The sequence below is a fragment of the Corvus moneduloides genome, chromosome 14 (genome assembly GCF_009650955.1).
Source record: "Corvus moneduloides isolate bCorMon1 chromosome 14, bCorMon1.pri, whole genome shotgun sequence".
Classification (NCBI taxonomy): Eukaryota; Metazoa; Chordata; class Aves; order Passeriformes; family Corvidae; genus Corvus; species Corvus moneduloides.
The window spans coordinates 12,977,666-13,001,951 of NC_045489.1; the positions used below are offsets into that span (position 1 = coordinate 12,977,666).

The 24,286-nt window shown below is 42.7% G+C and overlaps 1 protein-coding gene across 13 annotated transcripts in view; it reads left to right on the top strand.

The window, feature by feature from the left end:
• LOC116451000 (serine/threonine-protein kinase PAK 3-like) overlaps nucleotides 1–24,286 on the top strand; it is a 113,482-nt gene that overhangs the window by 84,659 nt on the left and 4,537 nt on the right. For 11 of the 13 annotated variants that reach the window (XM_032124069.1, XM_032124065.1, XM_032124072.1 and 8 more), the window contains 7 exons: nucleotides 8,954–9,150; nucleotides 14,414–14,514; nucleotides 17,674–17,718; nucleotides 18,764–18,917; nucleotides 19,950–19,987; nucleotides 21,223–21,354; nucleotides 21,967–22,129. In XM_032124069.1, coding sequence (XP_031979960.1) covers nucleotides 8,976–9,150; nucleotides 14,414–14,514; nucleotides 17,674–17,718; nucleotides 18,764–18,917; nucleotides 19,950–19,987; nucleotides 21,223–21,354; nucleotides 21,967–22,129 — 808 coding nt within the window. In that variant the 5' untranslated portion in view covers nucleotides 8,954–8,975. Of the gene's footprint in view, nucleotides 1–2,086; nucleotides 2,191–8,953; nucleotides 9,151–14,413; nucleotides 14,515–17,673; nucleotides 17,719–18,763; nucleotides 18,918–19,949; nucleotides 19,988–21,222; nucleotides 21,355–21,966; nucleotides 22,130–24,286 lie in introns of those variants that run through there. The other 2 variants (XM_032124076.1, XM_032124078.1) reach the window with 2 other exon arrangements.

The window sequence follows — 24,286 nt, forward strand, 5'->3', positions numbered from 1 at the left end:
AAGAACTGGCAGTTCAACCTGCACGTTGTGAATCTGTGTTGACAGAAGAAAGCAGTGTTCCTGACAGCATGAAGTGATGACATGGCCCTTACGTGGTTCCAGATACATCGGTGTAAGGGAGCTTTGTATCTTCTACAGAAAGGGACACGCAGGATGCATAAAAGAAGACGTTTGCATTGATGCAATACCACAGCAAGACTTTTCCTGGGCATTTCTCACATATGGGTGGAGCATGTGGAGTAGCCTGCTACCTTACTAGGCTAATGTAGATTCACCTTCAGCTGCCTTTACCAGAGAAGATGAGAGAAGGGGTGAAATTTTTGTGCTGAGTTGCAACAGTTGGGATCTTTGAATGCAACAAGAGTCTGCTTCCCACCATATTAATATGAGTATTGTTCTAACCCTGGCAGATCAATAATTCAAGGTGCAATTGCACTCTTAACTGTTCCAGGAGCAGGCCCAGATTTGGGTTTTCTGGACCACTTTGGGGCTTTGACTGGTCAGCTAAGTAAGCCACAAGTGTTCAGCTTGAACCTGCCAAAGATCCAGCAACTTGTTACAAAGCCTTCCTGTAGTGAGGGATTGCTGCCCGTCAGCTGGGTTGGAGTCCATTTTAACTGTCAGTAGCCTGCAGTAAGGGCTGGCATCTCATTCCTGATCTTGGACAGTGCTACAGGATTAACTCCAAAGTTGCTAACTCAGATTAGAACTCAAACTGTTTTTCTTGGCTGGTTTTAATCTGAATTAAGGTAATGAAATTTTTATTGTGGCAGTCACAATGCTGGTGTCTCCATTAATTAGCTTTCCTTTGTTTACATTTGAGTCCTCCTAGAGAGCAAAAGTGAATCTTAGGCCTAAGCTCTGAACTAGGAATAATAAGGTCCATATGGAGAATTATTTCAGTCTATCTGCAATGGTTTAAATCCACATGTCATTTCACACAGCCTCTTTCATGTGTAGACAAGGGCAAGGGATGCAATCCTGTGGAATGCGGGATATTTGAGAGGCACGGTTGATTTTGAGACATCTTTTCCAGCTTTGTGGAGCCCTTCAGCTGTGTAAATAAAAAGCAAACAGGGAGTGGGGTTTTTTTTGTTTTCCTTTTGCATATAAAAGCCTTTTCTAGGTACTTTTTCATAGTTTGTTATCTATCCCAGAGACGTGTTTCCCATTACAGTAAAAGGAAAAAGGAAAAAAAAAGGGCTGTGGTATCCTTCACTTTTTTCTCCTTTAGCTGCTTCTGGACTGTCCATTGCTCTGTCAGTCTTGGCATGTCTCCAGATTTAGTAGCTTAGAGCACAACCTTTTTGTTTCAAACCATGATTCAAAAACACATGACAAAAATACCCATGTAGCTGTCTGAGTTTGGGTATGAGTGGGTGGAGGTGCTGGTGGCTCTTCCCAAGGTAGTCAGGAGGGTGGAAGCTCTCCCCTTGCTCTCTCTGGGTGGCAGAAGTATCCTTGTGATCCAGCTGGCTTTTCTACATCATCAGGGTGTGTCCATACCTTTGTTATATGAAGTAAAGTCAATTTTTATTTTAAAATAGTCACCATTTCACCTTCTGGTGCTGCAATGTTGCGAGGTGTTCACTTCATGTAACCTGTAGGAATGTACTTCCTTTCTTTCCTGTGCTGTGCTGAGGTGTAATTACTGAATGCCTGGACAAGGTTTAATGGGGAAAGCTGTTTCCCTGCCCCACACCCTCTGTACACACACATCTTCCCCTCCCAGGTCATGTAACTGTCCCAAAGCTCAAGTGGTTTAGTAAGTGGCCAGGATCCCAGCAGGAGCACAGTTTGAATGGATTGCTTTTGTTTTGATGTGATCAAAAAACACCCACAAAGAAAATACGTTGGGCTAATAGGGTGTTCTCCAGTGGGGCGGAGAGGAACTCTGGTTTTTCTTTCACAGTGTCCTGCAGCTATGCTGAAGCCTCAGCATCCTTGTTCATGTTATCTCACATTAAGCACTGGTTAAGCACAGCCCTTAAGTATACACTTAACTTTAAACATTGCTGGCTTTACTATGCAAAAGTAATTCCATGTTTTGCTTTTTTGGGGCCACAGCCTGAACAGCCACAGCTTTGTACAGAAGGGGAAAGTGAGAAAACCTGGACAAGTCCCAATATTCTTTGCATTTGGAAAAGTGAACCTGTGTGAGGAGCCATGAAACCTTTGTAGTGGGAGCAGGTACGGAGTGCTGGGAGTCTGAGGAGCAGCAGTTTCACCATGTGGGAAGAGGCGTGTAAAGCGGGTGGGCTGAGGGGTATTGGGAGATGAAAGCCAGATGCATTTTGTAAAGTGCTGCCTGTGGTTGCATCGGCAGTTTGCAGAGAAAGAGTTGAAGAGTTGAGGAAAGAAATGTAGTTAGATATGTGGATAGGTAGGTTATGTGTTTGAAGAGGGGAGATGGATCCTTGAAAGCCATGAACTGAGACATGTTGTCGAATGCTAATTAAGCAAGGGGGAAAATATATTTTCAGGTTATTTCCATCAGTTGTGACAAGCTCCACTGTTTCAGTCCATTCCCAGCTCTTAGCAATTTAACTAGGTGGTTCAAGGTCCAGACAAAGGACATAATAATTTAAATTTGAAGAAATGTTTAGTCAAAACTGTTAAATTTACAGCTACTGCATGAATGTACCTTTTGTATTCATTGACATTCTGTATTCATTATTGCTGCAAGTGCACTGTCAAGATGGAACTTTAAACCAATATTAGTAAGTCACTATGTAAAACTCTTACTGCTGCAATTCCTAACAGAAGTTTGTTGATCCCATCTCAGAATGGGTGTTTCCGTTCCAAGTACTTGTGACCAAGGTAGTTTTACTTGGATACAACCTGAATTCAAAATATCCCCTCCACACAGAGAGCTTCTTATGAACAGCTAGTTCAGAGGCCAAAAGTTACTTGTAGCAAGTACAGAGGATAACTTCTGAATAAATGAATATATTGGAGGAAATCATAAGCTGCTTACAGGGTGTTTGCAAACAGGGACAGAGAGTACATTCAGCAAAGAAATTACTTGGTTTGAATAATTTGTTCAGCTCAGAGCATGTTTACCTGGCTGTGAGGGGAATGGGGAAGTTTAATTGGCAAATGTTGGTATTGTGCTTTGAGACAGTTGTATGAAAGGCAGTATGAAAGGGAAGCGTTCTTCTTGTTTCTAGGGTTGTAATTCCTTCTGTAGTTTGTGTGAATGCAGCATTTTCTTCAGGGTTGTATAAAGAAGGGATGCAGTGGTTGTTTTGCAACACATGTGTGTGAGGGAGGTCCTAGGAAAGATGTCTTCACTCCAGACAGCGCTCCGGCTGTGTCTGCCCTGCCTGCAGAGCCAGCCCCACACACCTGCCCAAGGTCTTCAGGCACCCGAGGGTGGAAGCAACTGAGCACAGACTGCCCAGGGGGTGTTATAGACCCTGAGTACCCAGACAGAGTTGTCTCTGCTTCAGCTGATGCTGAATATGGCCCATTTTTTATCAAAAAGGCCTCGGTATTGTAATTTTAAATTTTGCAGAAAAGACAGTAAACATCTTTCACAAAAGTAGTGAAATCATGACTGTATCTGTTCTGTCCAGCTCACCGTCTGCTCTTTAACGGAGCTGTAAGAAAACTGCAAGTAAACATGCAGATGCAGAAGAACAGATACAGGTCTGAACTAGGCTGGGAAGTACTCTGTAATACCTTAATAGAGTGTCTCAGTACTCAATATCTGGAGAGAATCCTTCTCAGTTACATCACCATTGATTTTTTTGAAATGGATGAGTGTCACTGGGAGCAAAATTTGGCCCATACAACTAAGTAATAAATATCTTTTTGCAGGAAGTATGTTTATAAACAAAGAGGGAGCCTTGGATCTTCGAGTTACATTTGTAAAGCTACTGCCTGAGAATTGGCATGGTTCCTTCCAGTCAAGGGATCTTGGAGACAGTTTTGCTGCATCACAAGCTGCAATAGTATCTCTGAGGCTTTGAAAATGAACACCAGTGTCTCTGCAAACAGGATACTATTTGTGAGTTTTAATTGGAAGCAGTCATGTCTGAATGCTGCAGACTTTGAAATAGCAGGGCTAACATTTAAGATCTATCCACAGTGTTCCCCAGATACACAGAGGTGAAGAGCTTGCTGAGATCAAGGCCCAGCATGAGATTCTGCTCTGAACTTGAACTGAATAGAACAAATCTTTTGTGTGTATATGCTGTTTTGAAAACATTTGGGTGCTTCAGATATCTTCCTTCCTCTCCTCCCTAGCTTGGCAAGAACTAGATGCAAAAATATTACAAGACAGGCTTTTGCAAAGGGGGAATTGAGTCACAGAGAAGCTGAATGCCATATATTTAAAGTCAGTGTTCGTCTTCTCACTTAACAAAACTGGTGATGGGAAGATGTGAGGAGGAAGGAAAGGGATGTTGGATCATCTTCTATAACCCTGTAATAGTTATGTAGAAGCAACTGACCTGGCTGAGAATTTAATTTTAGCTTTTGCCACTTGGCTGGGAAAGCTCTAGCTAACACACTGAAGTACACTGTTGTATTTTGGTACAATAGTCTGTCTCTTTAAATGCTTCCTTAAAGCCAATGGGCAGTGACAAGAATTTTCTCTGGAAGTAGGTAGATGTTGGTCACCTGCCCTCTTTGTTGCACAAGTGTGATTATCTTACAAATTTCTTTTAAAAGGGTTACCAGCACTGCCTTGGTTGCACGAATGGGGTCCTTGAGGACTGAGATGAGGAAAGTCCTGTTGATTGTGTACTCCATTCTCTCGGTGAGCACCAGCTGGCCTCTCCAGAAGCTGTCCCTGCTGACCACCTGGATGGCTCTCATGGCCTCGGAGGCATATGGTCAAGTGCTGTGGTAGCTGTGTTGTTTCAGCCTACAAACCAACCAAAGCAAACCAGCACAAACCTACCAAAAAGTCACACCCCAAAACCCCCTAACAATGAAGAAAAAGCCTAAAGAAGAGAAAGAACACCGGAATTCAGTGGACTGAATATATGGATACTCCATAATAATTTCCAGTAGACAGAAAGGGGGTTTTGAAGGAGTTGCCCTATGCAGAACTAGACTAGCAGGACTGAGGACTTGTTATTATGACAGGAAAACCTGCACCCAGAATAGAGAGTATAACTTGAGTTATCTGCTGTTGACATTTCTCTACAATGTAAACCTGAATACGTCTTATTGGCTGAATACGTCTTATTGGCCCTCCATTCTTTACAGATTTTCTCTAAGTTTGGGTTGGAGTAAATCAGTATAAAACACTTAAAATATGAAGTCTTAGGTGATAGTGAATGTTCTTTTGTCGTGATGCAGTGGTACATGGAAAATCTCTAAATTAGAATGAATGGAAGAGCAAATAGATTCCTCTGATCAGGAAAACCATAAATTTTAAGTCTCTTGGTGTGTATTGCCTTGTGGTTTGCTTTAGTCTTGATTTATACCAGCTTTAGAAAGTTAGTGTCAACCCTTAAACCTTCTAGGCTATCTTTCCCCTTCTTCTTTTTTTTTCTTTTCTTTTCTGGTTTACAAGTGAATAAAAGAGCTTTGTACAGTTCTTGAAACTGAGCCTGAAACAGCTCTGAACAAAATATAGTGTTCCTTTCAAAATCTTGGAAATAATTACATCATAGGCAAATTGGGCCAGAAACTGTTAATAGTATTCTTTGTGGGATGAAATCCCATGGGAGGACCTATTTCAGCAGACTGGCATTGTTTACAAATAGATGCAGTGACAGATACAGTTGTCCCATTCTGAAGGACAACTGAAACTGTGGCCTATAATGGACTTCTCAGAATAACTGCCTTGCTTTTGATAACAAGCTGGAAAAGGGCATTGGTGCTCCTGTGGTCAGCTTCACGCTGACCATCCTGGGAGTAAAGGCTGTATTTGGCACTGGAAAACTATTTGTAGGTGAGTTAAACAGAAAATAAAAGCCTCTCTTGCATAAGCTCCTGGTCTTTGAGAATTGCTGGAGGAACAGGGAGCTGTGTCCAGATGTCTCTGCTGGGCTTCATAAGCTGGGAACTCTGCAGAGAAACCTGGGCATCATGGGCTTTCCCTTCACCAGGATAACGAACACAGCATGTGTGGATCTCCCTGTTACCTTATAGTGGTTTTCATTACTGGCTACCCTCCCCCCTCCCCCCCCCCCCACCTTCCTTATTAGAAAATCTTCTGCATTTCAGGATGGAAATCACAAAGATTAGCAATATGAACTGTTAGACCTCAATCTACAAAAGCATTTAGTTCTCTAGGTAAGTAGGCTAGACTGTACGTGAAAACTAAACTGGCACAAGCTGTAGTCTGGCCACAATTACAGCTGTTCCTGGGTGATACATAGCATGTTACTGCCTGTGTATGTGCTTCTGCAGGAGGGTGAGCTGTGTTCCTCCATTACCAGAGCATGTCTTTACCTGGACGGTGGGGCTCTGTGGGCAGAGCTGTCTCTTGGGAACCAGACACATGCTGGGGACCGTGTCTTTCTCTGAAGGATCACTTTTGCTTTTCCAAGTGGTGTGGTCAAAATGACAAACACATCTTTCTCTCTAACAGCTGCCTCCAATACATGACTGCATTAGTTACAAGTGTGTGATCTTTCCCATGCTTTTAGGCCTGAAGGGAAAGCTCTAGAGAATGACACCTGGTCACTGGCTTCCTGTGGTCCAGTGTTACCTGCAGTTACAGGTGGAGGTGAGCAAACCCATGGTGTAGAGGAAGCCTGGCAGTTCACACAGCGTGAGCCTATGAGTAGACATCCTCTTTGGATGGTGAACTGCCGCAGTGACCGCTGCTGTCCACTGCCCAGGCCAGCTCCAGCAGTGTGCGGCAGGAGTGGGGAGCAGCTGGAGGCACGGAGCTTTAAGGCTGCTCCTCTGAAGCCTCTGCTCTGCCCAGGGGAGCGAAGGCCCCAGGCACTGTGGCAGTCAGCAGCCCTCCACCCAGGGAAAGATAAAAAGTACCAGGGAGGCTTGCCACTGGGAGGTAATCCAAGTTTATTGGAGAGGATCCACGGTGAGCAAGCAACAGTTGCAGTGTTCCTACACTTTATAAAGGGGGATTGAACAAGGGGAGTAACCCAACTAGGGACCAATAGGCGGATCAGGAGGGAGGGACGCTGGATGGAAGGACTCACATCTGGTCCAATGGTCTTGGTGGGTGGAGGGAGAGGGGTCACATGCCCCAATGGGACGTCGAGGTTTAGGGTGATTGATAGGGAAGGTGCCTGAACAAGGGAAGGGGATAACCTTTTTTGGGAGTACCGGGGGAGCGGCTTGGATCTGGGACAGATCAACTGGGAAAAGAAGTGGGGAAGGTAGGGACGAACCATTAGGGTACAAAGAACATACAAAATACAATAAAAATATTGCACCACCACAGTGAACAATGAACTGCCAGCAGAGCAATTGTTAGAGCTCTTCCTAATTTGCTGCAGGGAAAAGATGCTGGAAAAGTTCAGGTCACTAATTTAGCACAAACCAGTTGACGGCAGCTGGGAAGATGCTCATTCAAACTGCTCCCCTGATGGAGGTGAGCAGCTGTGGGGTCAGTAGCAGCTTCAAGTGTGTGTTTGTGAATCAGGATCTCCAGGATCCCTGTTCCATGCTGTCTGTACTAGGGAGAGGACTGGGACCAGCTGTTGCTGGAGTTTTCAGCTGTGTGACCTTGGGATGGGTCTGTGGGATCCCATGGAGATCCAGATGTTTGGGGACAGATGCAAACTAGAGATGTGATGGTTTATTTCATTTATTTTTCTTTTCACTGGACTGATGCTTTGAATCTCAAAACTGGCGTTTTGGGATTTAATTTAGATGAAATTAAATATGTAAGTCAAGTAATTTTAAAAAGTTACCGTTTTATGTGTGGTAATTTGAAAATGGGAACAAAGGCTAAAACGCTCACGTCATGAAAAAGTCTAAAGTGAGCATCTCTAAATGTTTCAGTTGATAATTTAGCTTTAACTTGTAAGATAATGTCAGTTAAGGCAATGTGGATTTCATTATCTCCTATTAATGTACCAGCCATAAATCTGGCAAAATTACAGTTATATCAAAATAAATGTGACTGTTGAAAATGTTAATCTCCATTCTAATAAAAAAACCAAAGCAACCCAAGACCAACCATGAAACCCCGAAAACCCCCAACTATGGCGGCTTTACCTGACCAAAGGACAAGCAGCGCTGCTGTTACCACTGGAGCTTCAGGACCTCTCGTTGTGTGACAGTCACCATGTTTGGCTGATATTCTGAAAAAAACCCTACAGCTTCCATAGCTGAAAAACAAGCTGCTTCCCTTTAAATTTAAGAGAGTAGCTGATGAATTCAATAGCTTGTGTTACCTGTGAACCAGCACGAGGAGAGATCCAGAACACATTCACAGTGATATGCATGTGCCTTCTGTAAAAGGAGCAACATTGATTTTAGGGGATGGAAGACAAGGTGCCTGTAGAATTAGAACCTTTAAAAAGATGCAGTATAGCCCACATTACTTCTGATCTGTCTGAAATTGTACTCTATTTTTGGGTCTTAAACCAGTTAATTTTATGAAGTGTTGCTTGCTACCCATATCCCCTTAACAAGCACCTTTTTCTTACATCATAAAAAATGGTTGACTACCATGCAAGCTAGTTTCAGTAAATCATTTAACTTTTACTTTGGAAGTCTGTTTTAGAGGAAAATTTGGATTGTAAACAACTATGGGGAAATAGTTGTAAATAAAAACTTCAAAAACCTGTAACAGGGATAAAGAAATCTGTATTTTAACAGTAATACATTGGTTTTTAGGAATTGGCTGCTGAATTTATTTACAGCAACCAGCAGCAACCTTATTCAGAACAAACTTCTAACAGAGAGATTTTCTTATGCACTCAGAAAGCTTTTCCTGCCGTCTTTCCTGCCCAGGCCACCAGCCTTGGCATCGTCACTTGACAGGCATGTTTTGTGTTGTGCTTTGCAGGAGGCTGTGAGGGCTGCTGAAGATGTCCGATAGTCTGGATATTGAAGAGAAACCTCCAGCTCCACCATTGAGAATGAACAGCAACAATCGCGATTCTTCAGCACTAAACCACAGCTCAAAACCGCTTCCCATGGCCCCTGAAGAGAAGAACAAGAAAGCCAGGCTGCGCTCCATCTTTCCAGGAGGAGGGGATAAAAGTAAAGTATCAGCAGTGTGGATGGGTGGCTCCTTCTCTGGGCTTTCTGGTTGTTACTGGTTTTCGTGTTTGTTTTCTGCCACTGTTTTTTTGCTGTTTCAGTGCAGGCCATGGTACCAAAGTCTTCTGTTCCAATTATGCTAGAAACACATTTCAAAAGAGGAGGAGGTGTTCAGTCAGTTACTTTCTTGTCTATGAAAGACACTAAAATGTGCACACATTGTGCAACTTGCCTTTTAAAAATAACTTTATAGTTAAGCTGGGAAATCCTTTTCTTTGGATTCTGCTTTACATTAGCAGTAAATACAGAGATGAGGTTGTGTACTTGTGACAATACACTTGCAGAAGTGAGAAGGCAATATGCCTGATGCTGGGGTTTTTTAATGCACTTATATTCCAGGAACAGGAACAAGGCTCTTCTTGCTTGTTCCTTTTGCAGTGAAAGTGGACACAGAATGGCTTGGTTTAAAACCTGCTAGGTGTGGATCAGCAAGAGAATCTTTTAAACATGCAGCAAACAGCATTTAAGTTGCATTTCAGTCACATTCTTTGAAATGGATTTGTGGACAGGAGTGTGTTTTGAGTTAGCATATTTACAGGTTTGAGGGAAGGGATCTTCTTTATTTCTAGTACTATGGGAACTGATGGGCTACACCTGCAAGGCTGATGTCACTGCAAGGCCACTCTTGATTGTTTTTGGAAGGTTGGGGTCACTGGGGGATGTTCCTGATGATGGAAACAAAGCAAATGTCACATCTGTCTTTAAGAAGAAGGATCTGGGGCAGTGCAAGCCAGCCAGTTTCACCTTGGTTCTTGGGAAGGTGGTAGAGAAAATCCTCCTGGAAACCATTTCCATGCAAATGAAGGATAAGAATGTGGTCAGGAATAGTCAGTGTGGATTTGTGAAGGGGAATTCATGCTGAACTATACTGACGGCCTTTTACCTTGAGGTGACAGGCTTGGTGGTGAAGGGGGAGCGGTGGTTGTTATTTCTGCTTTAGTAAGGTGTTCAGCAGAGCTTCCCACAGTATCCTCACAGACAGATTGATGAAGTACAGTATAAATAAGTGTACAGTGAGGTAGACTGAAAACTGGCTGAAATGCTGGGCTAAGAGGTTGTGGTCAACAGCATGAAGTCCAGCTGGATTTCAAGGGTGATTCTGTCTTCAGTGTGGATCGGTGTCCCTCCAAAGAGAGCTCAGAACTATGGAACTGCAGTCATTCCCTTGGAGCTCCAGCTTACCTGTGCTGCTTGGCTGCCTCATTCATGAAAGCTTCATGAGGTTGTGTGGAGCAGCTGGAGACAGTCTGGCATTCAAAACTCCTCACAGGCAGTAAAAGGCACACTGGCAGCCCCATTCCTCCCCTCAGCCGTGGGCAATCCTGATGACTTCTCTGATGGGAAGGCTGAAACTGGATGGGCCCATTTCTCAGGCAGACCTGGCCAGTTCACTCTGCAGATTGTTCCCCCAGATGTCTCCTTCTGGGAACAAAATTATTTTTCAATTGATTCTTTTTAAAGGCCAAAATGAAAGTCTCTCCAGGCTTGCTTAACTCCTAGAAAGACTTGGGTCACTTCTTCCCCTAAGTGCTAGCAGGATGGTATTATCCCTCTCCAAGGAAGCATTTCTTAAGTAGGAGATGCTGTGTGAAGTGCATGCAGAAAAGGGGAGACCCAGAAACAACCCCTCCTGGAAATGATCAGTGACATTAAAAATGTAATTAACTACCAGTCAGAGCAATCTTAGGGAACATACAAGTGTCATGATTTTAAATGTGACCATGAGGAAAAGTCAGGTTAGATTTATAGCTTAATTTTATTGGGTGAAATAATAAATGGAGGAGGTTTAGCTTGACTGGCCAAGTCCCTTGAGGTAGTTTCACTGCAGGGTTGGTTTGTGGGTCAGGGTATCAGTGGGCCTGTGTGTGCTTCACAGACTCTGTGACACATTTTTGAGGCTCCTGCTTATAAAACAGAAGGTGATTGATACATCTGCTCTCATCTAGTGCAGTGCTTTGCAGCACCACAATGTCAAATCCATAGTTCATCACTGGTGCAAGTAAATAGAATGTGAAGAAAACGCCGTGGCAGGGTTATTCTGTCTGAACCTGCAGGAACTTTGTTGCCTTTCATTTGCTCACCAGACAGGAGGGATGTGAGGATGGATATGGTACAGTGTGTTCTCTCCAAGGCTGTGGTGTGTGCCAGGACTGCTGTGCCTGGGCACCAGGAATCTTTTGCAGTCCGTCCCCTGCTGGAGTGCAGCGTTTTCAGTTACAGTTTGAGTGCTTGTGTTTAAAACCTTGTTTTGGCAAGCCATTGATGGCTCTGTGGAGCCCTTCCGTGCATCTACAGTTGAAATAAACCATTTAGGCAGTAGTGTCCTGCCGCTCCCCATAGCACCTGACCTTGTGTTCTTGTATAGCTCCTCTTGCTCTCGTCTCTGGGCTAAGGTACCCCCAATTCCTGAGGGCAGGAAGCCAAGGCAGACAACTGAAATAAGTTTCCAGTGTCTTGCAGGCAATCTGTGTGGAAAAAGGAGCTGAACCTGTTCTGCTGAAGCTGTGAAATTGGCCTTCCTGCCTCAGAAATAATCATGGTGATGGGAGCCACAGTGGAGTCACAGCAGTAGTGCTTCATTCAGCCGAGGTGTTACCTCAGCAGAAATGACTTGGTTCTTCCAGTTGTTTGATACAGGCTTGCTCTTTCATTAAACCACCTGTGACTGCTGTAAAATAAATTCACTCTGTGTGTTGTGCACTGGGGATTCCATGAAGGCACTGTAGAGCATTCAGCCTAAAGAAATCAGGGAGAAGTCGACCTGCAAAGCTCAGATGCCCCCTTCAGAGGCCCCCATCCATGTTAAGTTCCTGGGTGAATGCAACTTCCATTGAAGCTGCTTTTATACTTGGCTGCGGAGTGGAGCAGAGTCTGGCCTTTAGGCATCTGATCGCCTCCTGTACAGAAAAAGAAGAAAAGAGGGAAGGAGAAAAACCCAGCAGAGTAAAGATCAGTGAAGGAAGAAAAAAGGACAAGGCTACTGGAGGAGCAGAGCAGGAAGAAGGATGGGGGGACAAGTGTGAGTGGCATTGGAAAGGAGAGGGAATGGAGGAAAGAAAGTGAGTTGAAGAGGAGGCAAGCAAACAGGAGGGCATAAGCATGAGGTCAAACCCTCCCTCTGTCTCTGAGAAAAGCTGCCACTTAGCTGAGTCACATTTTTCTCCCGAACAACTGCTCTTTTAACATGATGATGGTGATGCAGACTGTGGAAGTCAGAACGATCTTTCCTTCTATTTTAATCTGGCATAGGTGCTGAGATGGTGTGGAGGCCTTCATGGCTAACTCTGTGCAGCAGGAGTGTATTGTGAGGAGGCATTTACAAGGAAATCAAGTAGGAATGTTCAGTACAAACCCCTTGCATCCAGTCAGTCAGGTGCTTCAAAGAAGTCATGCCTTTTCATATCATTTTGCCAGCTTGTGTGAAATAGAAATGATTTGATTTGCGGGGTCCAGACAGAAATGTCAGAGTTTTTAGTCTGGGGAGAGGTGAGGGTGTAGTAAAGAGATGTTTAATTCCGTATTTCATTTGTAGTGTATCAGTGTTTGGAGCATAGGTGTTATATCACAGTCTGGTAGGCACAGGTCCATGAAGCAAATGAGCCAGATCTTGGGGAATGAGCCGGAACACTTGTCCTCCAGCAGGAGAGTCCTAGAATGGACAAGTGCTGCTTTTGGGGGAACGTTTTATATAATCCCTTATTTCAGTTCTAGGTTTGACTGCTGCTTTGAACTGAATTTGATAATCCTTTAAATCTAATTTTCGCTGCATTTGCTTGCAAATGATGACGTAGAAGAAGCCAGTTTTGTTACCTACACACAGATGACATCTTCTAACTGCCAACATCTGTCCTGAAAATAAAACAACATCATCTTAGTGATAAAAGAAGGAGAAAGCTTTTGCATTTGTATTTGATGCATTGCTGCCATCTTTACTGAATGCTAAATGAAAATATTTCATCAATGAACATTGTGTAGGGGTGTGCAACACAGACAAAGGATGACAATTATTTAATGAGGATAAATGCAGCAATGCAGAGAAAGGATTAGAAGCATTCAAAATAGACTGTAAGTACAAAGAACAGAGGATCTTTCACCTAAAGGAGGCTGTAGGTAGAACAAGAAATATGCAAATAGAGGCCTTGTGGAGCTACTGGCTGAGCAAAGACAGACCTGGATTGGGAGGGCTGCTGGTACATAGTGAATCCAGCCTTGGGTGAGACTCCTAGGTGAACCTACGGAGCTGGCAAACATCATATTAAAACACTGCAGGAAAGTGAAGGCAGCTTCCCTCAGCCCTTACTCCACTCATTCTTTATCAGGGTCAATAAAACTGGGCTGAAGTGACGTTTGTCAGCAGTCAGACGTGCAGGAGAAGGATGACCACAAGGGATATTAGTTTCAAAAGGTTGTAAAGAGGGAGGGAGATGAGAAGCATATGCAGGTTGACTGACTTCCAAGTCTGCCTGCTTAAGTAAGATACTCCATGCTCTGGGAATACTGGTGGAGTGATTTAAAAAGAAAAGAATTCTGGAGACTAATAAAGCCTGCATTTTATGATTATATGTCTTAGTTAATTGAGATCTCAAATGAAGCTTTTCCAAAGACATTTATGGGATTCTGTTGCTGGGCAGATTCTGTGTTTTCTAAAACAGAGCTGCTGTTTCAGCCTTTTAGTTGGAAGAGGAGTCACCGCATGAGCTGCTAGTTTTCACAGAACCTGTAGGAAAAAAAAGGGTATCTAAAAGAACCTTTCCTCTCTGATCTGGCTGATTTTGAAGTGGATTCAAACTATGTTGGGAAACAGACACACATACACATTGCGTGGCCTGTGTGATTTACCTTCTGCAGGAACCCACAAAGTCAAACAAACTAGTTTCCAGATATGAAAACTGAGTGAAAAAAAAAGAGCTGAAAATAGAAATCATACTGGTTAGAGATAGCCTAAGAAGACTACTTCATGAACAGCTTGCTTTGGCAGCAGTCACATTGGCTGAAAGAAAAACAAAATAACACCTTCTAGACCTTCCCCAACAGGGGTTGACAGGTTGGTGTTATGTTAACCTGGATCTGTTTCTCAAGTTAGATGGTTGTTAATTGATTTGTTTTCCACTTTTAAAACACCGTTTTGAGCACACCTGATTATTAAAAGTTTTAAATGAAAAGCTGTACAGAAAATAAGTGCTTGCTAACATTTTGCCTCTAGCCAACAAGAAGAAAGAGAAGGAACGTCCTGAGATCTCTCTTCCTTCAGACTTTGAACACACCATTCATGTGGGATTTGATGCCGTCACTGGAGAATTCACAGTAAGTAACTGCTGTATTTCGTGTTTACCAGAACTTCTAGTTTTTTGATGGTAAAATAACCTCCTATTGCCAGAGACATCAGATGACAGCAGCCAGGCTGTGAAGAAAGAGACTTTTATTTGTTGGGCTTAGGATTTGGGGTGTTTAACTTGTGATTCAGGCTGCTTTTTTTTTTTTTTTTCTCCAAGGATTGTCAGCAGAGTGTCTGTGGGAAATGAAAACTAGGAAGAACGTAGGTGTATGCTTTTACCAGTCCCCCAAAGCTGCTACAAGGGCTGGTTATTCAGTGTCTTTGGGAAAGCATAAAAAGCCCCCTCCACGTGCATAGTAGACAACCAGCCTCAAAGTGGAAAGTCCAGCTGCTCTGCAGGGAACCCTTGGAGACACTCAGAAAGCAGCAGCATTGTGGAAGTCCATCCATTTTAATTTAGTATCCTTCAAAATATGTTTATACACTAGGTGATCAGTGTTTCTAGCCTTCATGTATTAATAAAATAGCTGTCAGCTTTTGCTTCTTGAATCTCAACAAAGAGTTGGGAAAAATGAATCCAATGGAAGCTCTTTGAAGTGTGCAGGGGGCTTCAGAGCAGTTTTTCTCAGATTACTAGTAGGGTGCTGAAACCATTATTCCTTAAAGCTGAGATGGCAGTGAGCTTACGTTTTGTTAAGCTGTGGAGGTGAGAGGGAGCATTAGCAACTCTCCTGCCACCAGTAGTGCCCTGTGAGCTGAGTGGTCAGACTGTGTAATCACCATTGTGGACTGTGCTAGTGCTGACTGGCTGCATACACCAAACAGGATGGGACAAATCATTTGCCTGGACAAAGGATGGCTAATTTTCAGAATTTGAGCCCTAAATGTGATTTCTTCATAATTTTTTTCTTTGATTGCTACTTCTGTTTTGCAAAGCCGTTTCAGAGAGCTGGAAACTTTCTGTGTCCTACAGTAGCAGTTGCAACAATAGGAATAACAGTAGAAGAAAAAAGACACATCTAATGGCAGCACGTCTTCAAAGGAGTAGTGAAATTGAATTATCCTTAGTAATTAGGAAATACAGCTACATTTAAAGTAAGTGGACTAGTTAATTAGGCTTTTTAAAATAGATGTCATAAAATCTTACTTCAAGATTTATTCTGTGCCAAACCCTAGGGCTTGACTAAATGCTTATTTTAAAAGCCCAAATTTGTTCATTTTTGATCAGAAACTTTGCATAAAGCTTTTAAAATTGTTTTCCCTGCCATCTATCCTGGTTTTTCCTTTTTTCCCCTCCCTTTCTTTCCCTGTAGCCATTTTATTGTTCGGGTTAATCTTCAGTGCCGTTCTCCTTATCTTCATATTGTATTATGTTGCTTTCTGCTTTTGTTTTCTCTTTTTTGTGTTTGCATCACTTCTCCTTGTCTGTCTTCACCTTCCCACTTTCCTTTCTCTCCCCACTGGATGTTCAGGTGTTCTTATTCTGTATCTGTTCTTCCTTTCAGCCTTCTACCTTTATTTCTATCCTGTGTTTGAGACGTTTTCCTTCTGACTACATGCAAACACGTTGGGTCACACTCATGTGCTCTCATAATCTGACTGATGGTCAGGGTCCTGGTTAGTTCATGTCCCTGCCAGCTGGAACAGAAAGGAGGGACATCAGGCTTAACACACTTCAGTTCTAAGCAAAAGCACTCACTGTCTGTATTTCAGGGATCAAAGTTTGGATCATTTTTAATGTTGTTATAATCTACCAGTGTAGGTATTGGTATACTAGGTATTGGTCCCAACTAATCTCAGATGCAGGCATTACATTACACACTACATTAGGCATGTATGATTTGTCCCAACCTGGATAAAACCTGTGTATCAGCTGGGTAGTCATGTGGTAAGTACACCCTGCAAAGGGCCTGCCACTAACCCGTACCGTGTTCTGATATTCCCACTGTCTAGTGATCACGCTGTCTGTCTCCTTCAAAAGTTTGGAAGTGCCATGGGAGTGTCCAATCAATGTGCAAACATATGGGGGTTTTTTGTTTGGAATTACTGCAGCTGTCATGCCAGTAGTGCCTGCTCTCCTGGTTATATGCAATGCGTTGGGCCATCTTCTGACACCAAACCATCGCCCCCAGCTGCATCCCCTGATTGCTGTTAGATGCATCCCAATGCACAGCTGCATGGGCTCCTGAGTTCTGGCTTTCAGGCTTGAGCACCAACCTGTGTTGTCCATCATGAGCAAATATTACATCTCCATTTCACTGTGCTTGGAGCAACCACGTTTGCTAAGAAATAGGGCTTTTAAAGCAGAGAATAAAATTGGTTGGAAACTGTTGGGTGGGAGCATGTTGCTAGAGCTTTATGTTCCTTTATTTGAAAAAGGAGTTGCATTTTCTGAATGAAGGACAGTGTGGTTAGCAGGCCTTTGGGGAGTGTTTTTTGTAAGACATGCATGTTTGAAACCATTTCCTCATCCCCTACCTAGAAGAAAATGTGGTTACCCACCAAACTTTTAAAGCTTCAAGATTATGACATTAGTAAGTGGGAAAAGTTGTGGCTGTAGATCCTAAGAAGTTGCATGTTCCTAATCTAATCAAGCATTTCTTTACAATTGTCCTGATTTTCAGTCTGACACACACAGATTATTTGTGTTGTGACAATGCACAACCTCCCAGATTTCACAATCTAACTTTGACCATCTGCTCTCTCCACTGGTCAAATGGTGATCTTGGGGCTGGAGAACCCCCAAGCCTGGAAAAAAAACTTTTATAGAGCCATTCAAAAATGGTAATCTGGCTTCAAAACTAGGCAAACAGCAGAAGCCCAGATTTTTCTCTCTCTTTTTTTTTTTTTTAATTTTAAATTGAGAAAGGAAATCACATGTAATTTTTCTAGTCACTTGCTATTAATACTCAGGAATGTATTTTTATGAGGAGAGAAAAACTGTTTAAAAGCGAGAGGAGGGGGAATGATGCTTCCAAACTTTGGAACGGTTGTGGTTTTTCTGTTTTCCTAAACCTGCCTTCCTGTAGCCTGTCTACCACCTGATCTATTTGGTATCCACCTCGTAACTCCCATTTTAGATGGGACTTGCCCACTTTGGCCCATTGGTTTCCTCCTCCTACCACCTTCTAAGTTGTCCCACATTCTGTTTTAACTTTCTTTTCTTTCTTTATTTACGTCCATTACAGCCAGATCTCTATGGCTCACAGATGTGCCCAGGGAAGCTCCCAGAGGTGCGTCACAGGCCCCAAATGCTTCTTTGAGATGTCATAGCACTGCAGCAGCAGGTTGATGTGTGTGCACTAGATTTGTTGCTTGGCTTTTCCCACTTTTTTTCATCAATCCTAAACTTTGGAAGCCCATGTCACACATTGTTTTTTGGACAATTTCTGAGAAGAAGCTATATGAAAGTAGATAGGGGTGGCACCAAGGCTAAGGTGTCGTTTTTCCTTCAGTGAGCCCTACAGTTTGCTGGTCAATGTCAGCTGTGCAGTAAAGGGGGGGAATGACAGGCTGCCAAATCTAGGGTATTATCCTGGATAACTAAAGCAAGTTTTCATCAATAGAATTTCAGTGTAGAGCTGGGGCTTTTAGTGATTGGTTCAACTTTCAAATTCTACCTCACCCATAAGATGTCCAAGAATTCATCCAAGGCGTTGGCACTCTCAGCCTGTTTTCTGAGTCCCTGGTTTCTGTATGTTTGCAGTAGAGAACCTAGAGACATCCTTTGCAGCAGTGGTACACCTCAGTGTCATGATTTTGAGAGCTGAAAGGCAGATCCTGTACCCTGCAGCGTTCCCTGGTATGCTGAAAATTAATTGTAACAGGGTGGGGTTTATCTTTGAATCAGACAGCAGTGATCATTTCAGCAAAATGTGTTTGCATTCCTAAGCATGAAAGGTCCAGTGTAAAGCTCCTGAAAGACACTGTGTTGTCCACCAGTAGAGAATATTCTTGTTATGCCTGCCCTGAATCACCAGGCAAACAAGATTAAGCCTTAAATCATTATTCCATGGAAGAGCAGAGTTGATTTCCAGAGAAGTTTCATGCCCTTTTATTCCTCTCACAGTCATTACTTTCTTTTCTTTTTAAAGTTGGGTCCTGATTTTAGCTAGATTTTTGATAGAGAAGAAATGATTGCATCTAATTTTAATTGTAAGGTGTCAATCAAAATTTCTGCAAGTAATCTTACAGGGAGCATGGGATCTTGGTAAAGATCTGTGAGGCTGCAGATTTTAAATACTCTAAACCCACTTTGTTTCCACTCGACGTCTACAGGGCATTCCAGAGCAGTGGGCCAGGCTACTACAGACCTCCAACATAACAAAACTGGAGCAGAAGAAGAACCCACAGGCTGTTCTAGATGTTCTCAAATTTTATGATTCCAAAGAAACAGTTAACAACCAGAAATATATGAGCTTTACATCAGGAGGTAAGTAGACATCTCCCAACAGGGGAGGTCAGGCTCCAAAGCGAGTCAGAGCAAAGTTCAACATTCAAGTGTTCAGGAAGCAACCTGAACCAATTCCACCTTGTGGAATACTCCTAAAATTAATTCTAGTTCTCCCTTTTTTCCCCCAAATATTATTAAAATAGTAACCTTGCTTTGTTGCTGGTTTTTAGAACTAACCAAGGTTTTGAAACAAAAATGCCATTAAGATAGCATTAGTTTGGTAGAGCTCCTGTTGACAGCTTCAGCTGAAAAACGGGGTGTCTGTAGCCAGCAGGGTGTGGACAGCATTTGGAATGTCACCTGCTGGGGTTCCATTCCCTTCACAGGATTGTCTGTGACAGTGGAGTCTGTCATTTCCTCAGTTTGAAGGTTCAAACCAAGACAACTTCCAAAATGAAAAAGCTTCTCAGAAGTCTTTCTAAAAACTGTGCGTTTATCTCCAGGGTTGAGAGAAAGCATCTTTTTTCCCAAATTCCATAATTAAAGGATTTGACTAATTTGACACTTCCTGTGTGCTAAAATAGCAATTCCCTTTGTGATGAAATGCAGGTTTCAAAACAGTTCATCTGAGCTCCTGAACCTAGGAGCTCTTCTCGCGCTTTGTCAGAATAGAGCTGCCATGGCTAAGGGGGGTTTTGGGGAAGCTTTTCTGTGAAGATGTTGTTAGCAAGCTAATGAGAATGAATGTGTGCAATTTATTGAAAAAAAATAAAGCACAGGAGGGAAAGGAGAAAAAGCTGCTTTAGCTCTTCGGTGGAACAGAAGCATTGCCAGTTAAAGAACAATTTGCATTTTCTTGACCAAATTTCTATTTACTTTATTTACTGGCAAACAGGGCAAAAAATAGACATGGTCTGGAATTTTGTCCTGTTCTCTTCCTTGCTGTTGCTCCTGAAGGGATGGTGGGAAAGAAAAACGATCTCTGTTTGGGTTGACTTGTCTGTGGGATTCCCCAAAACAGGCAGGGTTTTTTTCAACAGCATCTGATTCATTCTCCTTTGCTCATTGCAGATAAAAGCGCCCATGGATACATAGAAGCCCATCCGTCGGTGAGTGGGAAAGTAACCTTTGATGTTCCTAGTGTTTTAAGAATTGTGGAGCAAGCCATGAGATTGCCCTGGCTGATTTTTAATTTTCTGTTGGAGATCTTTTAAAAAGGTGAAAGTCTGGTTTAGCAGACAGAAGATTGCTTGCTGGTTTTAGCTATGGTGTATGTAATTCACAACAATATGCAGCACTGCCTAATGAGCCCGTTTTAATTTAGTTTTAACAATTTAGAATCTCATTTCTATCAAATTTCATGATTCCTCCTTAGCACAGCTGGATATATAACTGAATATAAATATGGTTATAATTGATATGTAACTCGCTGGAACCATTGAAGGAAAGTTTTAAATAACCATCCACTCTAATTAATGCTGGATAGCAGTCCCAGAGATGTAGGAGTGACATACACATTAATACTGACCGAATTGGTTAGGGTTATTGTTAGTGAATTAAATAGCAAGTGACTGACTGGGATTTGGCTTTTCTTTTAAAGTGTTAAGTAACTTCATGTGATTATGTGAGGTTTGTGATTACATGGCCAACTGTGTATAATTAAATTAAAAACATCTTTGAATATTCACACTTCAGATTTTCAATCAATGCCACTTCCCTTATCCTTAATAAAACACACTTTTCAGAGGAAGTGTGGTGTTCACCAGAGCAGAGTAACCCTTCCCAGTGGCTTTTCCAGTGGATATGGACACTTTGGCAGATGCTGCAGTATTTTCTTCTAGCAGACAGCGGCAGTAGTGAGACAGTCAGCACGTCAGCTTTCCAAAATTACCGACTCAGGTCTCCTTGTTTGCTGTGGCTTCCCTTACTGGTATTTCTACTGGACCAAAGGGATGGCATTTTAAAGAGAGTGCCAATGAGATATGAATATGTAGAATGGTGCCTTTGATTTGCTTCAGTTCTCTTAAGTGGGCTGTTGTAGCCAGCTTTAAAGCAGTTAGTAAACACTTCACAAGGCACATTTTCATTTTTTTGTTTCACTAGCAAATTTGGGATGATACGATATAACCCCCTGCCTCTGAGCAGCAGCTGAGACTGATGGAGTTCAACACACTTAAAGCTTTAAGTTGTGTTGTTTTGTGTTTAACTTAGAACTTAGGCCCATAGGAGTATGTGCATGTCTAGATTGGCCTCTGATGTCTAGGAAGACTAAAGGTGTAGGTAGCTATCAAAGCTCCAAAGTGGCACGATAGTGACTATCGCTCACAGTACTGTCTGTCCACAGAGCACAAAAACAGCATCAGAACCTCCTCTGGCTCCCTCTGTCTCTGAAGAAGAGGATGAAGATGATGAAGAGGAGGAAGATGACAATGAACCTCCACCTGTTATTGCCCCACGGCCTGAACACACAAAATCAGTAAGTGCCAGCTTTGGTTAGGTCTGTGTTTGGTGTAGTGCAGAGCTGCAAGTTTCTGATCAGACAGCATGTGCCATTTGGGGCTGAAGGTGCTGTGGGCGGGAGGCCTGTCATGACACAGAGCTTCACTCCAGCCACTGACACGGGGAAAATCAGGTTTGAACTTTCACATTCAGGTGTCAGTTTCCTGGGGTTCTGGTGGGGGACATGACTTTCTCTTTGTACCAGGTAGGAGGTACCATCATGTCCTTCAATGCTACGAGTGTGAAAATGAGCCACTTTGTCCAGCTGTGCAGGCTCCCTGTCAGCAGGGAGAGCAGTCCAAAGATGCAGTTCATATACTGGCAAGATACATATGACACACTGTCCCCTGGAGGTACCTGCCCCTCTCCATGGAATATATCAGAAAATCCATGAAAATTGAACATGAAACTGGCCATGAATTTATAACCTTCCACTTTTGCCCATTCAGTTTGAGAAGTGGACAGCAAAACTAGTTTTAGAGTCCTGGATGTGGCTGACACGATCTTCCTAAGGGTTTGCATTTGAAATAGGATCTCAGGGGCATCTCTGCCAGCCACCTTTCTGACACAAAATAATTTCTTGTCACAGATCTACACACGCTCTGTTATTGAACCTGCTGCTGCACCAGCACCAGCTAAAGAAGCCACCACTCCCCAACCTGAAAACTCAAACACAAACACTCTGTACAGAAACACAGACCGGCAGCGAAAAAAATCCAAGATGACAGATGAGGAGATCCTAGAGAAACTGAGTATGTATTGGGTATTTTGAGTCTGCTAGGGCAGTGTGTTGCCTGCATGTGTCAGCATTAGCTGTACCAAATGTTCCTCCTCAGTTTAGTGTCACAGAGTCACTTACAGCTCCCTACAGAAACTGTTGTGCTTCAAGGCAGTGAGAGAATACTCGGAGTGTTCCTGCTGCCTCTGAGGGCAGCTGGGACTGGGTTGGGTTTGCCTGAGCTTCCTTTGGTGCTAAAGGCAAAAGCAGAGATTGTTTCTGGTTGAGCGAAAGGGTGTGACCTAGTGAATGATGTAGGGAACTCCTGTACGCTAATGGCCAAATGGGACAGAATGTTTGGGTTGCTAAATTCTCTTTAGACTCCTAACTTCTCATGAGTCACTGGAGTCAAAATACTTCGCAAAAATCTGTTGGGTTTTGGGATTTTTGTTTGTGGGAGGTTTTTTTATTGGTGTGGGTTTTTCTACCAGTAGACAACTGCAGCACTAAGCTGGTTCCTTCAGCCTCAATGAGCTCTCCTTGAGACAGTTACACATCTTCCAGCTATTCTCTTGCTGTCCTTTTCATAACTCTTACTGCTCCTCCTTCTTCTTCTATAGTTTGTTTTTATAATAATTTTACAATTTTGTCAGTGAGATCTCCTTTGAAAGGAGCATCCGCTATCTGTTCCTCAGATAACACGGCACTTTTTCATGGCTGATTTCCAGCCAGTTAATACTATTAGAATCCTAACTGTTGGCCCCAACCCCTGTGTGGATCATACTCTAGTGAGGCACATCAAGCCCTTCGTAATTCTGCAGTGCAACCAATTTAATTTGTTTCTTGCATGTGATAGCTACCAGTGCAGTGTTCTCAGATTAAATGGTTGGGTTCAGAACAGAGCCCAGCTTACTCTGTGTCTACCATTAACTGTTAGTAAAAAAAGCAGACTGATCTACACCTCCTTGTGTCAGATCACAAAGGCAATAATATGTCTTTAATGGGGGCAACTGCTTGTAACAGGGTCCTGTTTGGCTATGGCTTTTTCTCAGTGGTTGCCATTGCTCAACCTTCTTGTTATACCTGCCCTGCCACTGATGGCTGCTGTGACTGCACAGACTGAAGCCTTCCTTAGCTGTGAGATTTCAGCTGCTTGCATAGAGTTTCCTGCATCCTTACCAGGTTGACATGAGTCTCAGAGTCATTAGGGAGTATCCAAGGGATAAATTCAATAGCTTTAGCTGAGGGCACAATAAAATAAATTCCAGAGCAGATAGTTACCTGCAAGTATGTCAGCTTACAGAGAGAGGAACTGCTTCTTCAACTGATGCTAAGCATTTGAGGCACGCTTCCCCCATGAGATCTGCAGGTACCCTGCATCCATGAGCTCAAGTATGTGTATCATTTATTCAAGCTGCTGTATATGCCAGGTTGGGACTGAGCCCTGGCGTTTTGGGGGATTATATCTTTGAAATGTTACATGCTTTCATGCTTTTTGTTTCTTAGCAATTTGCTACCAAGTGAGCAAGGTGTCAATGTCTGCCTTGGGCAAATTGTGATGTGGGCACTGAAAATATTTTTGTGCTTTCATGAAGCTATCTGAAAACAGGCATGACGCTTTTTTGTTAGAGTCTTGAACTAATTATATTTAAGCAGTGTGGTGCTTGTTCTGTTTTATTTTAACTTGCATGACTGCTCCACCTTGCCTACTTCCCCCACAACTGTTTTTATGCTACTTTTAGGAAGGTGTTCTCTGCCCTCTTTTATCTAAAATTGCTTTCATAATTCTTTTCTGCTTGAAATAACTTGGGTTCTTTTAGAGCTTTTAGAGTTTTATTAGTGAGTAAAACCTGTAATACTGAGATAAGATCAAACAAAATTCTGTCTGTAATGAGATCATGACTGTGTTCCAGTGATAACTATAAAACAGAACTGGCCCAATTCAGCTTTCTTATCCACTTAATTTAGGACTTGATAAAGGAAAGTGCTTAAAGACATCAAAATAGCTGATAGGTTTATCTTTTGTCCAGAGCAGTGAGTGCTTGTCTGAGTGGGAGCTGCGTACCTGTCACTTTGTTGATTTTAGTGCTGTAATGTTTGATGTACATTGGCTTAAGCACAGGAAACCAGCCACAAACAATTACTTTGGAAAAGCGGCTGCTCAAGTCTTGAGGAAAAACTCTGGAAATCT